The sequence below is a fragment of the Polyodon spathula genome, chromosome 1 (assembly GCF_017654505.1).
Source record: "Polyodon spathula isolate WHYD16114869_AA chromosome 1, ASM1765450v1, whole genome shotgun sequence".
In the NCBI taxonomy this organism is placed as follows: Eukaryota; Metazoa; Chordata; class Actinopteri; order Acipenseriformes; family Polyodontidae; genus Polyodon; species Polyodon spathula.
Window position 1 is genome coordinate 37,241,420 of NC_054534.1, and position 14,383 is coordinate 37,255,802.

Genomic DNA, 14,383 nt, shown 5'->3' on the forward strand with positions numbered 1-14,383 from the left:
TTTCCTATGTAGTGAATGGCACTTTTTAATGTCTCTTATTACAAGCATTTTGATTATTAAAACCTTGTTAACACAAAGGAAAAAAAAGTCAAATAATTATTGATTTGTTTTATTTTGACTTCAAAGGGAAGGAAGTATCTCAAAAAAGCTGTTGAGAGAAAACATACAAAAAACTTTTTTTTTTTGTTTAGTTTCTTACTACATATAGTAAGTCAAACAAAAGTGAGACACTAACATACAGTTGTTTAAGTGTAACCAAAATCAATGGCAAACACAACACGCAGCCACTGTCCACTGCTGTTGAGGAAAAAATAATTCACTGCATACCAATGAAACTTGGCAGATGGAGGCACCAAATTATGGGCACGAGATTGAAAGGCTGCCACCATGGCATGGGTCATAAAGGGTGTAATTGCATTAAATAAAGCATTATTGTTCTGTTATTACTCTGTAGAGTGTCTAACACTTATGGATTAGTATCCAAAATAGTGCTCTTTACCAGCTGCATTACCAGCTACATAATTTAGAGTAAGAGATTGAATGACAACAGTGATATATTTTTATTTATACCACTGATGTGGCTTCATTTCCATGAGTTATTTTTATATGTCATGAAAAGTGACCGGATCTGCACCGCAAATCCATCCTATTGCTCATCATACTGTATATTATTTAAAAACAACACTGTTTAAAAAACACTAATAATAACAAAATATGAAACACTGGAAGTAAACCTTTATCTCATTGTTTACTTACACGAGGTTATTTTGATAGAACAATTTCTAAAGACTTGCTAAAACACCGGATTCTGAAGAATGCACTTCACCTGGGGGAAGGAAAGCACTCCGTACTGTCTACTCTGTAATATTGCCTTGTGTGAAAAGTAAAAGGTTACCATACCAGTATATGCACCTTGAATTGAGTCCGGGGAGCTAGTGTTAGTGATATATATAGAAAATGTAAAGATTCATGGCATAAACAAGATACCAGTAAGTTATAAAGCACCATGACATACGCCATTAAAATAAGATAGGATAAATAACTAGATAAAGTAACCAATTTCTTTTAAATGCATTTATTAATTAGAAACTATTAAGCCTATACAATCACTAGTAATAGGGTGAGCGAACAGAGTGAGATTGGGTTCATCCCCTATGAGAAGGACAGCGTGTGTGTATCGTCAATTCAGCAGTTTATAAATCGGTGTAAGTTTACCCAAGTAATCACTCACTATATATAGACAACAAAACCTGTTATATTAATAATATAATACTTTCTTAAAATATAATATCTCACAAAATATCTTTCTTTTGATTGTATTTTTCACCTAAATTACATTTGGCACAAAAATCTATTTTTTCTATGTGGTTTTTATTATATAACAGTTTGTTTTTAAGACAAGCGCCACAGTCAATTTTGTGACTTAACTGCGACGTCATGTCTGTGGGATCATCATTTTCGGTTGCGGTCTCCCTATTTTGACCCAGCCACGAGTTTGAGTCCAGATCATATTACACATAAAAAACACTTTAAAATAAACGTAATACCCTTTAAGCTTTCTTCAGACCCCATAAGTAGAATATGAATATGAAAAAAAACCCAACTAATTTTAACTTTTTCAGGCGGTCAAAGCCGTAAATACTTAGATATTGCTCAAAGAGCACATGCTTGTTTAGTGCTATGTGTCAGGAAGACATACCACTTATTTATTAACATATCAGGTGTGGTTCTGGAGTTTTAGGGGAGGGAATAAGTAATGTGCTTTCAAGTTTGACCCAGTTGTGCCTGCCTTTGTAACCTCCAAATAAATATTAGTAAAAATAATACTGCATTTATAGTGCTGCATTTATTAGGAGACACATTCATTTACTTTAGCATAAGCATTTAATGATCACATTTTGATTTGTTGCAAACAAAATACTATCCTTTTAAAATGACTCATACAAGTTTTACTGCAGTATGGAGTTACCGATATTATAAAATGGATTGTTAGAATGCTGCATGCTGATTGGTCCATCAGGGTTCCAAGCCGTTACAATATCCAGCACAATGTCATGATTAGGAACTACTTAGGAACAAAGGCAAATCACTGCACCTGTGCTAACCACGTATCACTGCGCTGCCAAAATCAAAGAAAACACATGTCAAAATACTTGCTGTCACTGAAGATACTTAAGACAGCAAGGTGTCTTGTTATATCTTCCAGTTGATAGTCATCTGCACTATGAATCAGTGCACATACCAGTCATTTTCTGTAACTTCGGTCAGATCCAGTTGTCAGATATTCAGTTTTATTTTCCTCCTTTTAGCTGGTATCAGCTGTCGTTTTGTGAAACTGACTCTTCATTCATTTTTAACTGTGGATATTTTTATATTTTTTGACAGTATTTACATTACTATACACGATGTCTTCACCACCCAACTCGCCTTTCTTCACGCTCTCTTTTCCTTTACTACCACACACTCGCTCTTTACAGGGACAAAAACAAATCGAAATGAAATTAATACCACAAAACGAGCACAATGGGCTGTTAAATGCTTAAATGACTGGCTTTCTGAAAACAAATACAGTTTGATTTTAAGTTAATTACTTAATAATTAACAATCTTCATCCTAACAAAGCATCTTAAACTATTGTGCTGTTTGGTTATGCTAGAGCCAATGGGAGTGAATTACCTACAGTAGCAACAATGTTACATAGAATATGCAGGAAGGCAGTCACCTCACAGGTACTCAACTAAGCAAGTTTATTTTTTTATTTTTTGATAGTTATTTAAAGTCAAAAAAATGCTCTGAAACACATCTAGCAAGGTTTTTATAGTTATTTCAAGTGTTTATTAAAAAAATAAATAAAAAACATGAAAATGTTTTACTTGAGTATTATTTTTAGTTCTTAGGGACTACTTGTGGAAGGCTATACCTCAAAATGTTAATAAATCTTTAGAAACAATATAGATTTGTCCTTTCTTTTTTATAAAATGTTTATACGTCTGTTTTATAAAAGCAGTAAGGCACTTGAGGGCATCGGTTGTCTCTGGATATTGTAACTTCTTGGTTGATTGACAGAAAACTTTGAAATCCCACAACGAATCAAGTAATTACAATACATAGTTTAACTTAAATAGTCAAAAAGAGAGTCCGTTTTCTAATACAGTACATGACTTAATACGAACGTTATATCAAAAATAGCATAAAAGTTTTATATATGTCTTTCATATATACACACAAACATGTAAAAATAGCATATGTATCTGTAAATATGTATGGATCTTAAATAAGGAAGAAGAAATTATGCAATTTTATGCAATTTTTTCATGATGTCTGTTGTCAGAGTTAAGGTCATAGCAACAACGGCTATTGGCAAGACTACGGCTGTATTACTTCTTCCTCGTTATATAGACAAATACTTCACATATTTATAGTGGGAAAAGTGGTACGGACAAGATTATCTTTTCATAAAACTATGAATATATTCACAATGTGCTTGTTTCATGATGCAGATCTGCTAACACTTAGTGAAGCAGCAGATCGGCCACAACAGAGTATGTTTGGATATAATGAAACTGGCAGTGCAGTATCAAGCTATATGTGCTTACAGTACCATTGGTTGTTTCCTCTGTCAATCTTACCATACATTGACCAACGAGATTCAGTGTGGAGGTTTTTTTTTTTTTGTTTGTTTTTTTCTTGGTTTACAAAACAGAATAGCTGGAGCACTGTGAAAATCATTTTATTTTTGATAATTTATTTCCGGACATCTATGAACCTGGCTTTCTTCACAGAGCAGGAAGGCAGAATATAAATCCTGTACAATTATTTTGGCAATTAAAAAAAAGAGAATTGTGATAATACAACTCGTTAGTTTAAATGATTTGACAAAGGCCACTGTTAACTGGGGCTGCAAAAAATAATACCTTGTTTCCATGGACAGCCAACTCGAGGCAACTCCAGTGCTCCCGAATTGGTCTGAATTTTCCCAGAACTTGAGTTGATGGACATCTCGAGTTGGTGAAAAAGGAGGTGTTTCCACAGTTATTCTAGTTACTGGAGTTATGACATGAGTTGGGCAGGACATACTTGTGAGTTAAAGGTCAAGATGGTATTGCAGTCAAATTTTCAAAGATTTAAACAATAAATCCATCTAGATATTCTTTCGCATTTGTTTCATGTATTACATATACCTCTGGCACACTGGCATGCAGAACAGGGAAAGGAGCGCCGGACAAGGGAAATAATGTGTCAGACGTCAAAGTGGATATGAGAATGACAGTGATTAAAAGTAGACCAGACATTTCCATCAAAGGATTAAAAAAAAATCTGGAATTGATCTGAAGGATCAGAAACCCAGAGGCACTGTCACTGTAGTAGGACTGTTCTTTTTTAGGTTTAATAAAGGATTATTATTAAAAAATATTATATGTTTAGGCACTCTAATTTCAGTGCCTAAACACTAATGACGCTATCTCTCTTCCGGGATAACTTACGACAATAATAAGCCATGGGTCAATTAACTAGGTCTTTCTGAAGCTTGTCAATGAAAAAGGCTTGTCACTAGGAATGAAAAATGATATCCCTACGTGCCAGTTTTGATGATACACTTCAAAGACGCATACACATGAAACACGTCTGCGAGCGCCTATTTTGAAGTGGAAGAGGAAACAAGTGAAAGGAGGCTTGTACTTGACAGCACATACACCCCACTGCATCACTTTATTTATTTGTTTGTTTGTTTGCTTGCTTACAATGGTGGTCACATTTATTGCTACACCTCATTATCTTTATGATGAATGCTTTACGTTTTTTTTTCAATAGACTTTTTTTTTTTTTTTTTTTTGGTGATGTTATTGATGATTTGCTATTCATGGTAATATTGAATTCTATATCGTTGTATATAAATATGATTTTCTCTTCATAATGAAAAATGATTGAAAGTCAGGAAATATACAGTACATTATGTTTATGTGCCAAAAATGAAATGCATTTATTTGTTTGTTTTACATTTATTGCAGCAGCCCACTATAGTTAGGTGTATTGCCTTATCGCCATTTATAGTTTGTTTTTCTATATTCTTTTTTTTGTTTAAGTTATAGTTAGTTTTTCTATAGACTTTTTTTATCTGCTATTCATTATATCGAATTCTATAATGCTTATATATAAATATGGATTTTCTCTTCATAATGCAAAATTATTGAATGATAAAAACAACTGTATTTTTTTACTTGTATTTATTCATATATTTTAAGGTTAAAAGTGTTTTCAATACGATTTGGCAATGTACTTTGTGTTAGTTTGTTTAGTCTGGACTAAAATAGCTGACAGTGCTGAAAATAGGTCAGTTTTCAGGGCATTTTGTCATACAGACCATGGCTCGGACAAAATCTTGTAGCACCTCAACAGTAGAAGATATTTAAAATCAGATTTTTCATTTGAAATCCTCATAAAATTTTGCAACTGTAAAATCCTATTGTAGAAGGGGGTCGAAGTTATATATTTTGTATTTTTTAAAGATTTGTTCGGTGTGCGCGGCTTTTAAAAAAAGGTAATACATTCAACAACAAAACATATTATATAATTGGAAACAGCTACATGAGGCCTTTCTGTGGATGTACTGGGTTTTAATTTCTGATTTGAGATTGCCAAACTACAAGCTTTAAAATAAAAAGAGATAGGTGTATTAAGATGGGCCAGATGCAACGCAGAAATACCGCAATTTGCATTTTCGTTGCGACATTTAGCAAAGTGCACATTTTGTCACGTGTACGAAGAGAAAATATGTTAATGAAGAGAGCCGCAATATACTAATTTAAATATTTCCTGCGTCTTCTTAGAGAGATCACTAGCATTATACATTGCGAGAGTCATGCGACATTGTTCAAATAAATAGCAGGAGTTGAGTTGTGGTTTGCTGCAGCAAAGGGTGCCCGAAGAACATCTATACATGCAAGAGTGCAAGAATCAAAATAACATTGTTTTTGTTAAATATAAATGAAAGGCAGTTTAATCCCATCAGATTCTATAGTAGGACCCTCACCTTCAACCCCAAAAAACTTTTCAGAATCATACAGTAGCCCCTCGCTAAACCGGACATGTTAGTCTTACATAAGGAGGTTTAAAAACAGTACAATAAAATCGCATACACATATATTTATAATGCACAGCGCTCAACGCCTATATCATTGCACTGAAATAACACTAATGTGTTTTGGATAGGCTACACATACATTTTGTAAAAATGTAAATCTGTACAGTCAGCCTCTACAGTATACAGTACTGTAGTAAAATCAAATGAACACCTAGCACTTTAGCCTACCGGTAACAAAAAATCAATCATGCTGCTGCATCATACACATTGGTGTACAATACGAATAAAAGATTATTATGAATTGAAACTAAATGATTGTAGGGTTTTTTGGTATTATTATTATTATTATTATTATTATTATTATTATTATTATTATTATTATTATTATTATTATTTTTTAACTTGGCCTACTTAGACAATTGACACAAAGTAGATCATGGTCCTATACAGATGCTCATAATGAGCTGGAGGGGTTAGTGGCACGTGTGCAGACTATTGCTCCCAACACGCTGGAAAAACTGGAAATGTCATAGAAATTTGTTTTCAAAGCTTCTAAGTGCACCCTGCCTTTCGTGAAAATTAGGTACTTGGGTGTTCGCATCAAAAATGCATTGAGCACAATTGGCAACGCAAGAGAAAAAGTGGACTGGGAAATGTCAGCAGCAATTGCGACTTGAAATCTTTTTAACAAATTGATACAATTGTAAGAGTCGCAATTGCTGGCAATTTTCGTACATCTAATTATAATCTCTGAGAACCCTAATTTGCGCTATCTCTGCCCCTTTTTTGGGGAATTTATGCAGGAATGCCCATAATTACATATTCATCTAAGCTTGAACCACAAAGAAAAAAACTGCTGCTGCAAAGCATTTCCTAAAAAGTTGCAAATAGCATTGTGCTTGTTTAGTGCATTTCACCCAATAATTCAGACTTGTTTGCAACTGGTTTGCGACTATTGCGACACTTTAGTACATCTATGTATTACAGCCTGTGGATTCAATCTTCATAAGTGGGAGTCAGCTGTGGGGCCATTGAGTGGCAGGGAACTAGTTTATCCTTGCACAACTAACACTGAGCACATTATTTTCAAGATATCAATGACAATAAATACCAGTAATCATTGCTTTTCCCAATTTGCAGTAATGCTAGTAAATATAGCCCAAAGCATATGCCCTTTGTCATACATTTCAAATCATTACATTGCCCTTTTTAGTAAATGACTATATAATTGAATATGTATTATCTTGATATTTATTTTCTTTATCTACAGTATAAACACAATATAATAAACGCATGTTTTAAATATGCATATGACACTTAAAACAAGTGGATTTAATCTATTAGCAAAACATTTTGGAAAAATGAATAATAAAAATACAAAAATTGGCTCATTCAGGATAAAAATACATTTCATGGTCAATGCCAGGTGTACTGTATATTGACTGTGTTTGGCTCATCTGGTACATGTGTAAAGAAAATACAATGCAATGATCAAATAACATGTTGCAAAATGCATTTATGTCTATTTAAAAATTATTTAACCAGGAATGCCTCTTGAGATGAGCACATCTCGTGTTCAAGAGTGTCCTGGGAGGACAGTAGGCAGCAGGTAATCATCTTATTACATTGCAAAGAACATATTCTTTAATTTGCATTATTAATTCAACTAAACTGGTGGAATTCAAAAGGCAAAGGGTTCCAAGCCACGGGGGTCTGTAAGAAGAATCTATCAAACCATGTGGTTCTAAAAATGGAGACCATAGACCTTAAACAGTCCCCAAATTGTATTTATTAAAGATATTTATGCAGTATAGATCTAATGATTTGCAACGTCTAATTTCCAAGGTTGTCTCTTCCCCTTACTTTTATTGCGGTTGGGGAATGGAAGAATTTTAAGCAAAATGTTTATTAGTATCATTAGTTTATTTGGCAGATTCCTTTATCCAAGGTGGCCTACAGATGTTACAGGGCAATACAAGGTTACAGTAATCAATATTTAAATACAGTATCATTTACAGTAAGTGCAAATGCTACTAGACTATGTTATGAGATTTAAAAAAAAAAAGGAACACGTTAGGATTAAAACAATTTGTATCTACAATGACATAATAATAGTGCAATAGTGCAAGGATTGTGCATTAGCTGAGCATCCAGTAACATGGTGCATAGGTGGGGCAAATCCAGTGCATAGCAAGAGGGGTAGATCAAGAGATCTACAAGTGCAGTCTAAACAGTCTTGAGAAGGCAGCGGAAGGCAAGGAGAGACAGAACACTCCTGTGGTTCCACCACAAAGGAGCTAGTGAAGAGAGGGAGCAGGCACGGGAGGATGGAGGGAAGGCATGACCAGTTGGCCAGTAGAGGTGCCGAGAGGATGAGAGGGGGGTGTAGGGAGACACAAGGAAGTGGAGGTAAGAGGGGGCCTTGTGGTAAAGAGAGTGGTAGACAAAAACAAAGGGTCTTGAATTGAAATTTGCCAGGACATGGGTTCATTTAACAATGTCCTGTACTGGACAGTTGGGTTAACCATCCCATTTTACGTTATCATGGTATCTTTAATGTCCACAGAGCAGATGGTTTAACATTAAACTTGAGATTGGAAAATGTTCTTAGAAAGAGAGCTACAGCTATTAAACAATTATATTTTCTCATAAAAGTAGATATTGTAACCTCTTTAACTTGTTTCTGTTCTGAAACGGGTTGAAGGTTGTCCATTTTATATATTCAGTGCACAATTAAAGCACAAATTGAGCACATCAACTTCAGTTCACCCTCTCTCTTCAAAGCTTCATCTGGATAACCTCTAGTGTCGAACCATAGATTGGCTACTCTAATATTGTTTTATCATCATGATGTACAGCACCTTGCAAATATATACCGTACTGCATTTCATATAGCATGGTTTCTCATCTTTGGGAATAGGAACATGATGAATTTTGTTAACAAAGCTTTGACTCATGAATTAATTGAAGAAGCTGCTCTTATTAGGACTGAAGTCATTGTATTTTGTATCTTGCTCTTAATTGTATTGTAATTATTGATATGTATTTTTTTTGTATACAACTGTAAGTCGCCCTGGGTAAGGGCGTCTGCTAAGAAATAATAATAATAATAATAATAATAATAATAATAATAATATGAGTAACTATGTTTGTGGATGTAATGTATTAACCTACCATTAAAGCATGTGAAGGTTAAGGGAATACTTGCATTGTGTTCTGGCAAAAGAAAAAAAAAACACATTCATAAATAAATTATGTAACAGTGTGAAGAGAAATGGTACATAAAACATGCTGTAAAATGTGAACTGCAAGGCATTCATTTTGCAAAGCAAAATGCCCCACTGATTTCCCATCAGCTGTTTCAGATCACATTAGGAAGCCAATTGAAAAAAAAAAAAAAAGGTGAAGACTTATGGATGAATAATCAAAGTAAAAGTTTATATTTTTTATTTTAATTCTCCACATGCATTTTTTTTTTTTAATGTTTAATTTAGATGTAGCAATACAGATTAATTTTGGAGGCAGAGTTGCCCAGTTCTTACATTTTAGATGCCAAAATATGATGATTTAAAAACTACAATACGTAGCTTTGATCGTAATAAGCCTCAGTGCCTTGTGCCTCTATACCATGTCCAGCAAATATGGGATCTAACAGACTCTCAGTCACTAACAGATTAATAAATGTAACGTGATTTACTTAATCAAAATTAATAATAATAATAATAATAATAATAATAATAATAATAATAATAATAATAATAATAATGAATACTTGCCATGATAAGACAAAAATGATACCATACATTATATAATAAAGTTATGTGACAATGTAGATGAAAACTAAAAGAAGAAAAAGCATGCTGTGAAATCCATCTCCAGCAAAACTGGACACAAGCTGACCTATTATTTTTATTTTAAGCTATTGCATAAAATGTACAGTTCTGGAAGAGAATATCTTTAAACAGACTTAAACAAAAACCTATAAATGTCCAATAATTTTATAGCAAATGTCTGACAATCAACAAATGCAGGCAGCAGGAAAAAAAGGCAAGACTCCATTAGTCATTAAGAATTGCATTCACTGGACTTTTGATTGAAATACTGTTTCAATTTAGTGAACTGTAATGGAGTAGAGTAACACACTTTGGACCGTGACAGTCATAGTTAGTGCATGTAGTATCTGAATGACCACTAGGGAGTTTTTCCAATAACATCTTTGAAATGTTCCATGCTGTGCGCCATCTCCTGCTGGATTACATGATCTAGGACGGCTGCAGACTTTTTAAAATAGTCATCTCCCTTGCCTGCTAAGTGATTAGAGCAAGGTGCCTACACATTTCCATGCTGAGAGGGACGAGGAGGTAGTGTTTATCAGTCATAGCATTATGGAACATATTTCACAAGACTTGTCTTAATGCAGTAACTCAGCGCTCAAACAAGAAGGAGACTTGTGAGACAAGCTACAGAGAGGCCAACAATCACTTTGAAGGAGCTACAGAGTTCAGTGGCTGGGAGTGGAGTAGTGGTGCACCAGTCAACCATATCAAGAGCTCTGCATAACACTGGCCTGTATGGGAGGGTGGAAAGAAAGAAGCCATTACTCAAAAAGAACCGTCTGAAAGCACGTCTGGAGTTTGCCAGAAAGCATGAGAGTGACCCAGCTGTAATGTGGGAAAAGGTTTTGTGGTCAGATGAGACAAAGATAGAGCTTTTTTGCCAAAACTCAAAGCGCTGTGTGTGGCGCAAACCTAACACTGCCCATGCCTCAAGACACACTGTCCCTACAGTGAAGTATGGTAGTGGCAGCATCATGCTGTGGGGATGCTTCTCATCAGCAGGGACTGGGCATCTTATTAGAACTGAAGGAAGAATGGATGGAGCGAAATACAGAAAAATACTGCAAGAGAATCTGCTTCAGTCCACTAAAAAACTGAAGTTTAGGAGGAAATTCACTTTTCAACAGGACAATGATCCCAAGCACAAGGCCAAAGCAACATTGGAGTGGCTCAAGAACAAAAAGGTGAATGTCCTACAGTGGCCCAGTCAAAGTTCTGATCTCAATCCCATTGAGAATCTGTGGCACTGTTTGAAAATTGCGGTCCACAAGCGTCATCCAACCAACCTGAACAACCTGGAGCAAATCTGCCAAGAAGAATGGGCCAAAATCATTCTGACACTATGTGCAAAGCTGGTACATACTTACCCCAAAAGACTTAAAGCTGTTATTGCAGCGAAAGGTGGCTCTACCAAATATTAATGTGTGGGGGTTGAATACTTATGCAAGCAAGATATTTCAGTTTTTTATTTTTCTTAAAAATATTTCCCAACATAAAACCAATGTCACCTTACAATAATTGATTTTGACTTTTGTATTTAAAAAAATATTATAACAGAAATGAAATTCAATGTACCATTTGGAATTCAGTAATATGATAGTGAATTGTCAGGGGTCTGAATACTTTTGCAAAACGTTCCGTATATATATATATTATATATATATCTTATAGATATATATATATATATATCTATATATATATATTATATATATATTCCGTCAGGAAGTTAATATGAGTTAATACTGCTTAGTAATTTGTAAGTGGTTGTTAAATAAATCCCACATTGACTTTATATTATTCACTTTGACACATTGGAACTGGTCAGTGGACAATATTTCTATATATATTAAATTAATGTTCCCTGATGCATATTTTTGAGACATTGTCTGCTGAGCTAACATAAAACCTCCACTGAATTTTCTCTCTCTGAGAATTCAGTTTGAAAATAAACGTTGTTTGAGTAGTTTCCCTTATTTGAACAAGTTACAAATTAATTAGTTAATTAATCTTTCAAAACGTATTAATTTTACATAAAAACAAAGAAAGTCACATGAATGCCTTCATCCGTGGTACTGTATGTCCCCCACCCATGCAATAACGTATGCTTCTTCCTTTATAATATTGATTAAAGTTGCTTTTGTTTGGTGGTGCTTCACATGTACATCCAATGGTTACACTGGAGCTTTCTGAATTCATTCCAGATCAGTATTGCGTAAGTGTCAGCATGGCCCAAAACTCATAAGAGGAAAGATAACAGCAGCTGAGATGACATTCTGCAATATCATCTGACTTACAATTATTTTCACTCTGTCCAGTCGAGTCATATTGCCAACGAAATATCAGTTTGCAAAAGTGGTACTGTTACTCAATTTCAGCGAAAATAAATATTAATTTAATTTGTACCATATACATATAGGGGCTTGACTCAATAGAGAAAGCACTTATGTTAAGAACCATATAATACATTTTAGAAGAGACATGTCTAGCTAAACCAAGAGAAGACCACACAAATCCTATGTATCTACAGACACTTGATGATGACTTTGTTAATCTGTTTATGCCTGTAACCAACATGCTATGCCTTACAGTTTTAATATGATAAAATGTAATTATCTTTCATTTCAAATGATAGAATTGCTAAATATGCAGTCAACTGATTTGGGAACGTCTAATTGTAAATATGTGAAATTATAAACAGCACCCTATGTACTACTACATCAGTACATAGCAAAGCACAACTGTAAGAAACACTGCAATACTATTTCCTAGGAGGTTATTTTTGGTTGGTTGTTTATTTTTGTTAGTTTTAGTAATTGTTTTACAATAAAAAAAATTATAATATATTTAAAAATTATAAGTCCTAAAATTTAGTATCCCTATATAACTTTTGTTCTGTTTACTTTCAGAGTTTGAAAGATTTTCATTTGATAGCTTTTGACTAAACTTACATCTGTTTTCTTTTTTCTTCTCCTACAGGGAAGAAGAATTCCATTTTGCTGCAGAAGTTCCAGAAGGACCTGAACGCTGGTGTCTTCAACTCTCAGGAGAACGAGCTGCTGAAGCAGATTATCAGGCAGGACCGGGAGATGGTAATGATGGTAGACCGCAAGCAGTCAGTGACGGGGATGAACTCCACCCCGATCTCTGGAAATTCAATCATTAACTCCCCAGGTCAGCCACCATACACTACTACCCTGGGCAACTCTCAGTTCCAGCAGTCCCCAGCTCTCACATACAGTGCATCCTCCACCCTTGCGCAGTCCACGAGGGTCATGGCGGCACCATCACAGCCCGTCTATGCCCTGCCAAGCATGTCCCATGGCAACCTGAATTCGGCCTCTCCCAGCCCACAGACACCCCTGCAACAGCAGCAGGCAGCAATCCTATCTCCATGCTCCTACACCACAGCCGTGTGCAGCCCCCCGGTGCACAGCCCGCTGGCAGGTCGAACTTTCCAGTACAGCTCGCCGACGGCATCTCAACTATCACTCATTCAACATCAACAGCAACAACAACAGCAGCAGCAGCAATTGCAGAAAGCACCTTCACCTCAGAGAAGTGACATGCACAAGAGTACCCAGGCTCTGCACTCCGGCAGCTTGAGTCGAGATGTGAGGCCTCTCTCTGCATCCCAGCCATCACTGCCCCATGAGACTTCACTTATCTCCAGGCCACACCCGTCACCAGGGGAATCCTTGGCATCCAGCCCTGCTCCTGTGTCTGCTGTCCAGGGGACAGGGCTTCAGGGCAGCATCAGAACCACCGTACCACAGAGAGTGAACCTCTTCCGTCAGATGTCCTCAGGGGCTTTGCCTCCAGTGCGTGAGCCTCCCTCCTCCCAGCATAGGGATTCGTTGGGGTCAAGAAGGGAGTCCACAGTCTTAAGCAGTACAGAGGCTGAACAAGACAAGCTTCGTTTTGCCTCAAATTTATGATCCCCCAGTTTTTATTTTTAATGTATGGCGACAGGACACTGTTAAAGAAAAAAAAATACTTGAGTATTTTTGTTTTCTCAATGTTTCTTTGAAACAATGACCTGATAGATCACCTGTACAGTTTAACCTTGTATAATATTAAATAAACACCCCTTCCCCCTCAACTTGAAAGAATGTACTATATATATATATATATATCATACAAGATATATATATATATATATATATATATATATATATATATATATATATATATATATAATATATATATATAGAATTACACACCAGTTAATATTTGGAAGAGACATTATTTAAAGCTGTTAATACCAGTCTTCCGTTATGATTTCAGATCTGAATTTTTGGGATGTGGCTTCCTTTTATGCTGTTTTGTTTGTCTTATGTTTTGTAAGTGGAATCCAATCAACCAAAACTTGACTTTATAAGATACTTTTTCTTCACTGTTCAGAGAAAAAACAAGGAACAAATTCCTCAAGTGCAGCAACCATGCCATCACTGTGGAAATAAAATGT

The 14,383-nt window shown here is 35.3% G+C and overlaps 1 protein-coding gene across 1 annotated transcript in view; it reads left to right on the forward strand.

Annotated features, from left to right (window-relative positions):
• LOC121318164 (potassium/sodium hyperpolarization-activated cyclic nucleotide-gated channel 1-like) overlaps nt 1-14,007 on the forward strand; it is a 77,882-nt gene extending 63,875 nt beyond the window's left edge. Inside the window, exon 8 of the mRNA XM_041254553.1 lies at nt 12,895-14,007. Within this exon, the coding sequence (XP_041110487.1) occupies nt 12,895-13,853 (959 nt within the window). The 3' untranslated portion in view covers nt 13,854-14,007. The remainder of the gene's footprint in view (nt 1-12,894) is intronic.
• The last annotated feature ends 376 nt before the right edge of the window (nt 14,008-14,383 follow it).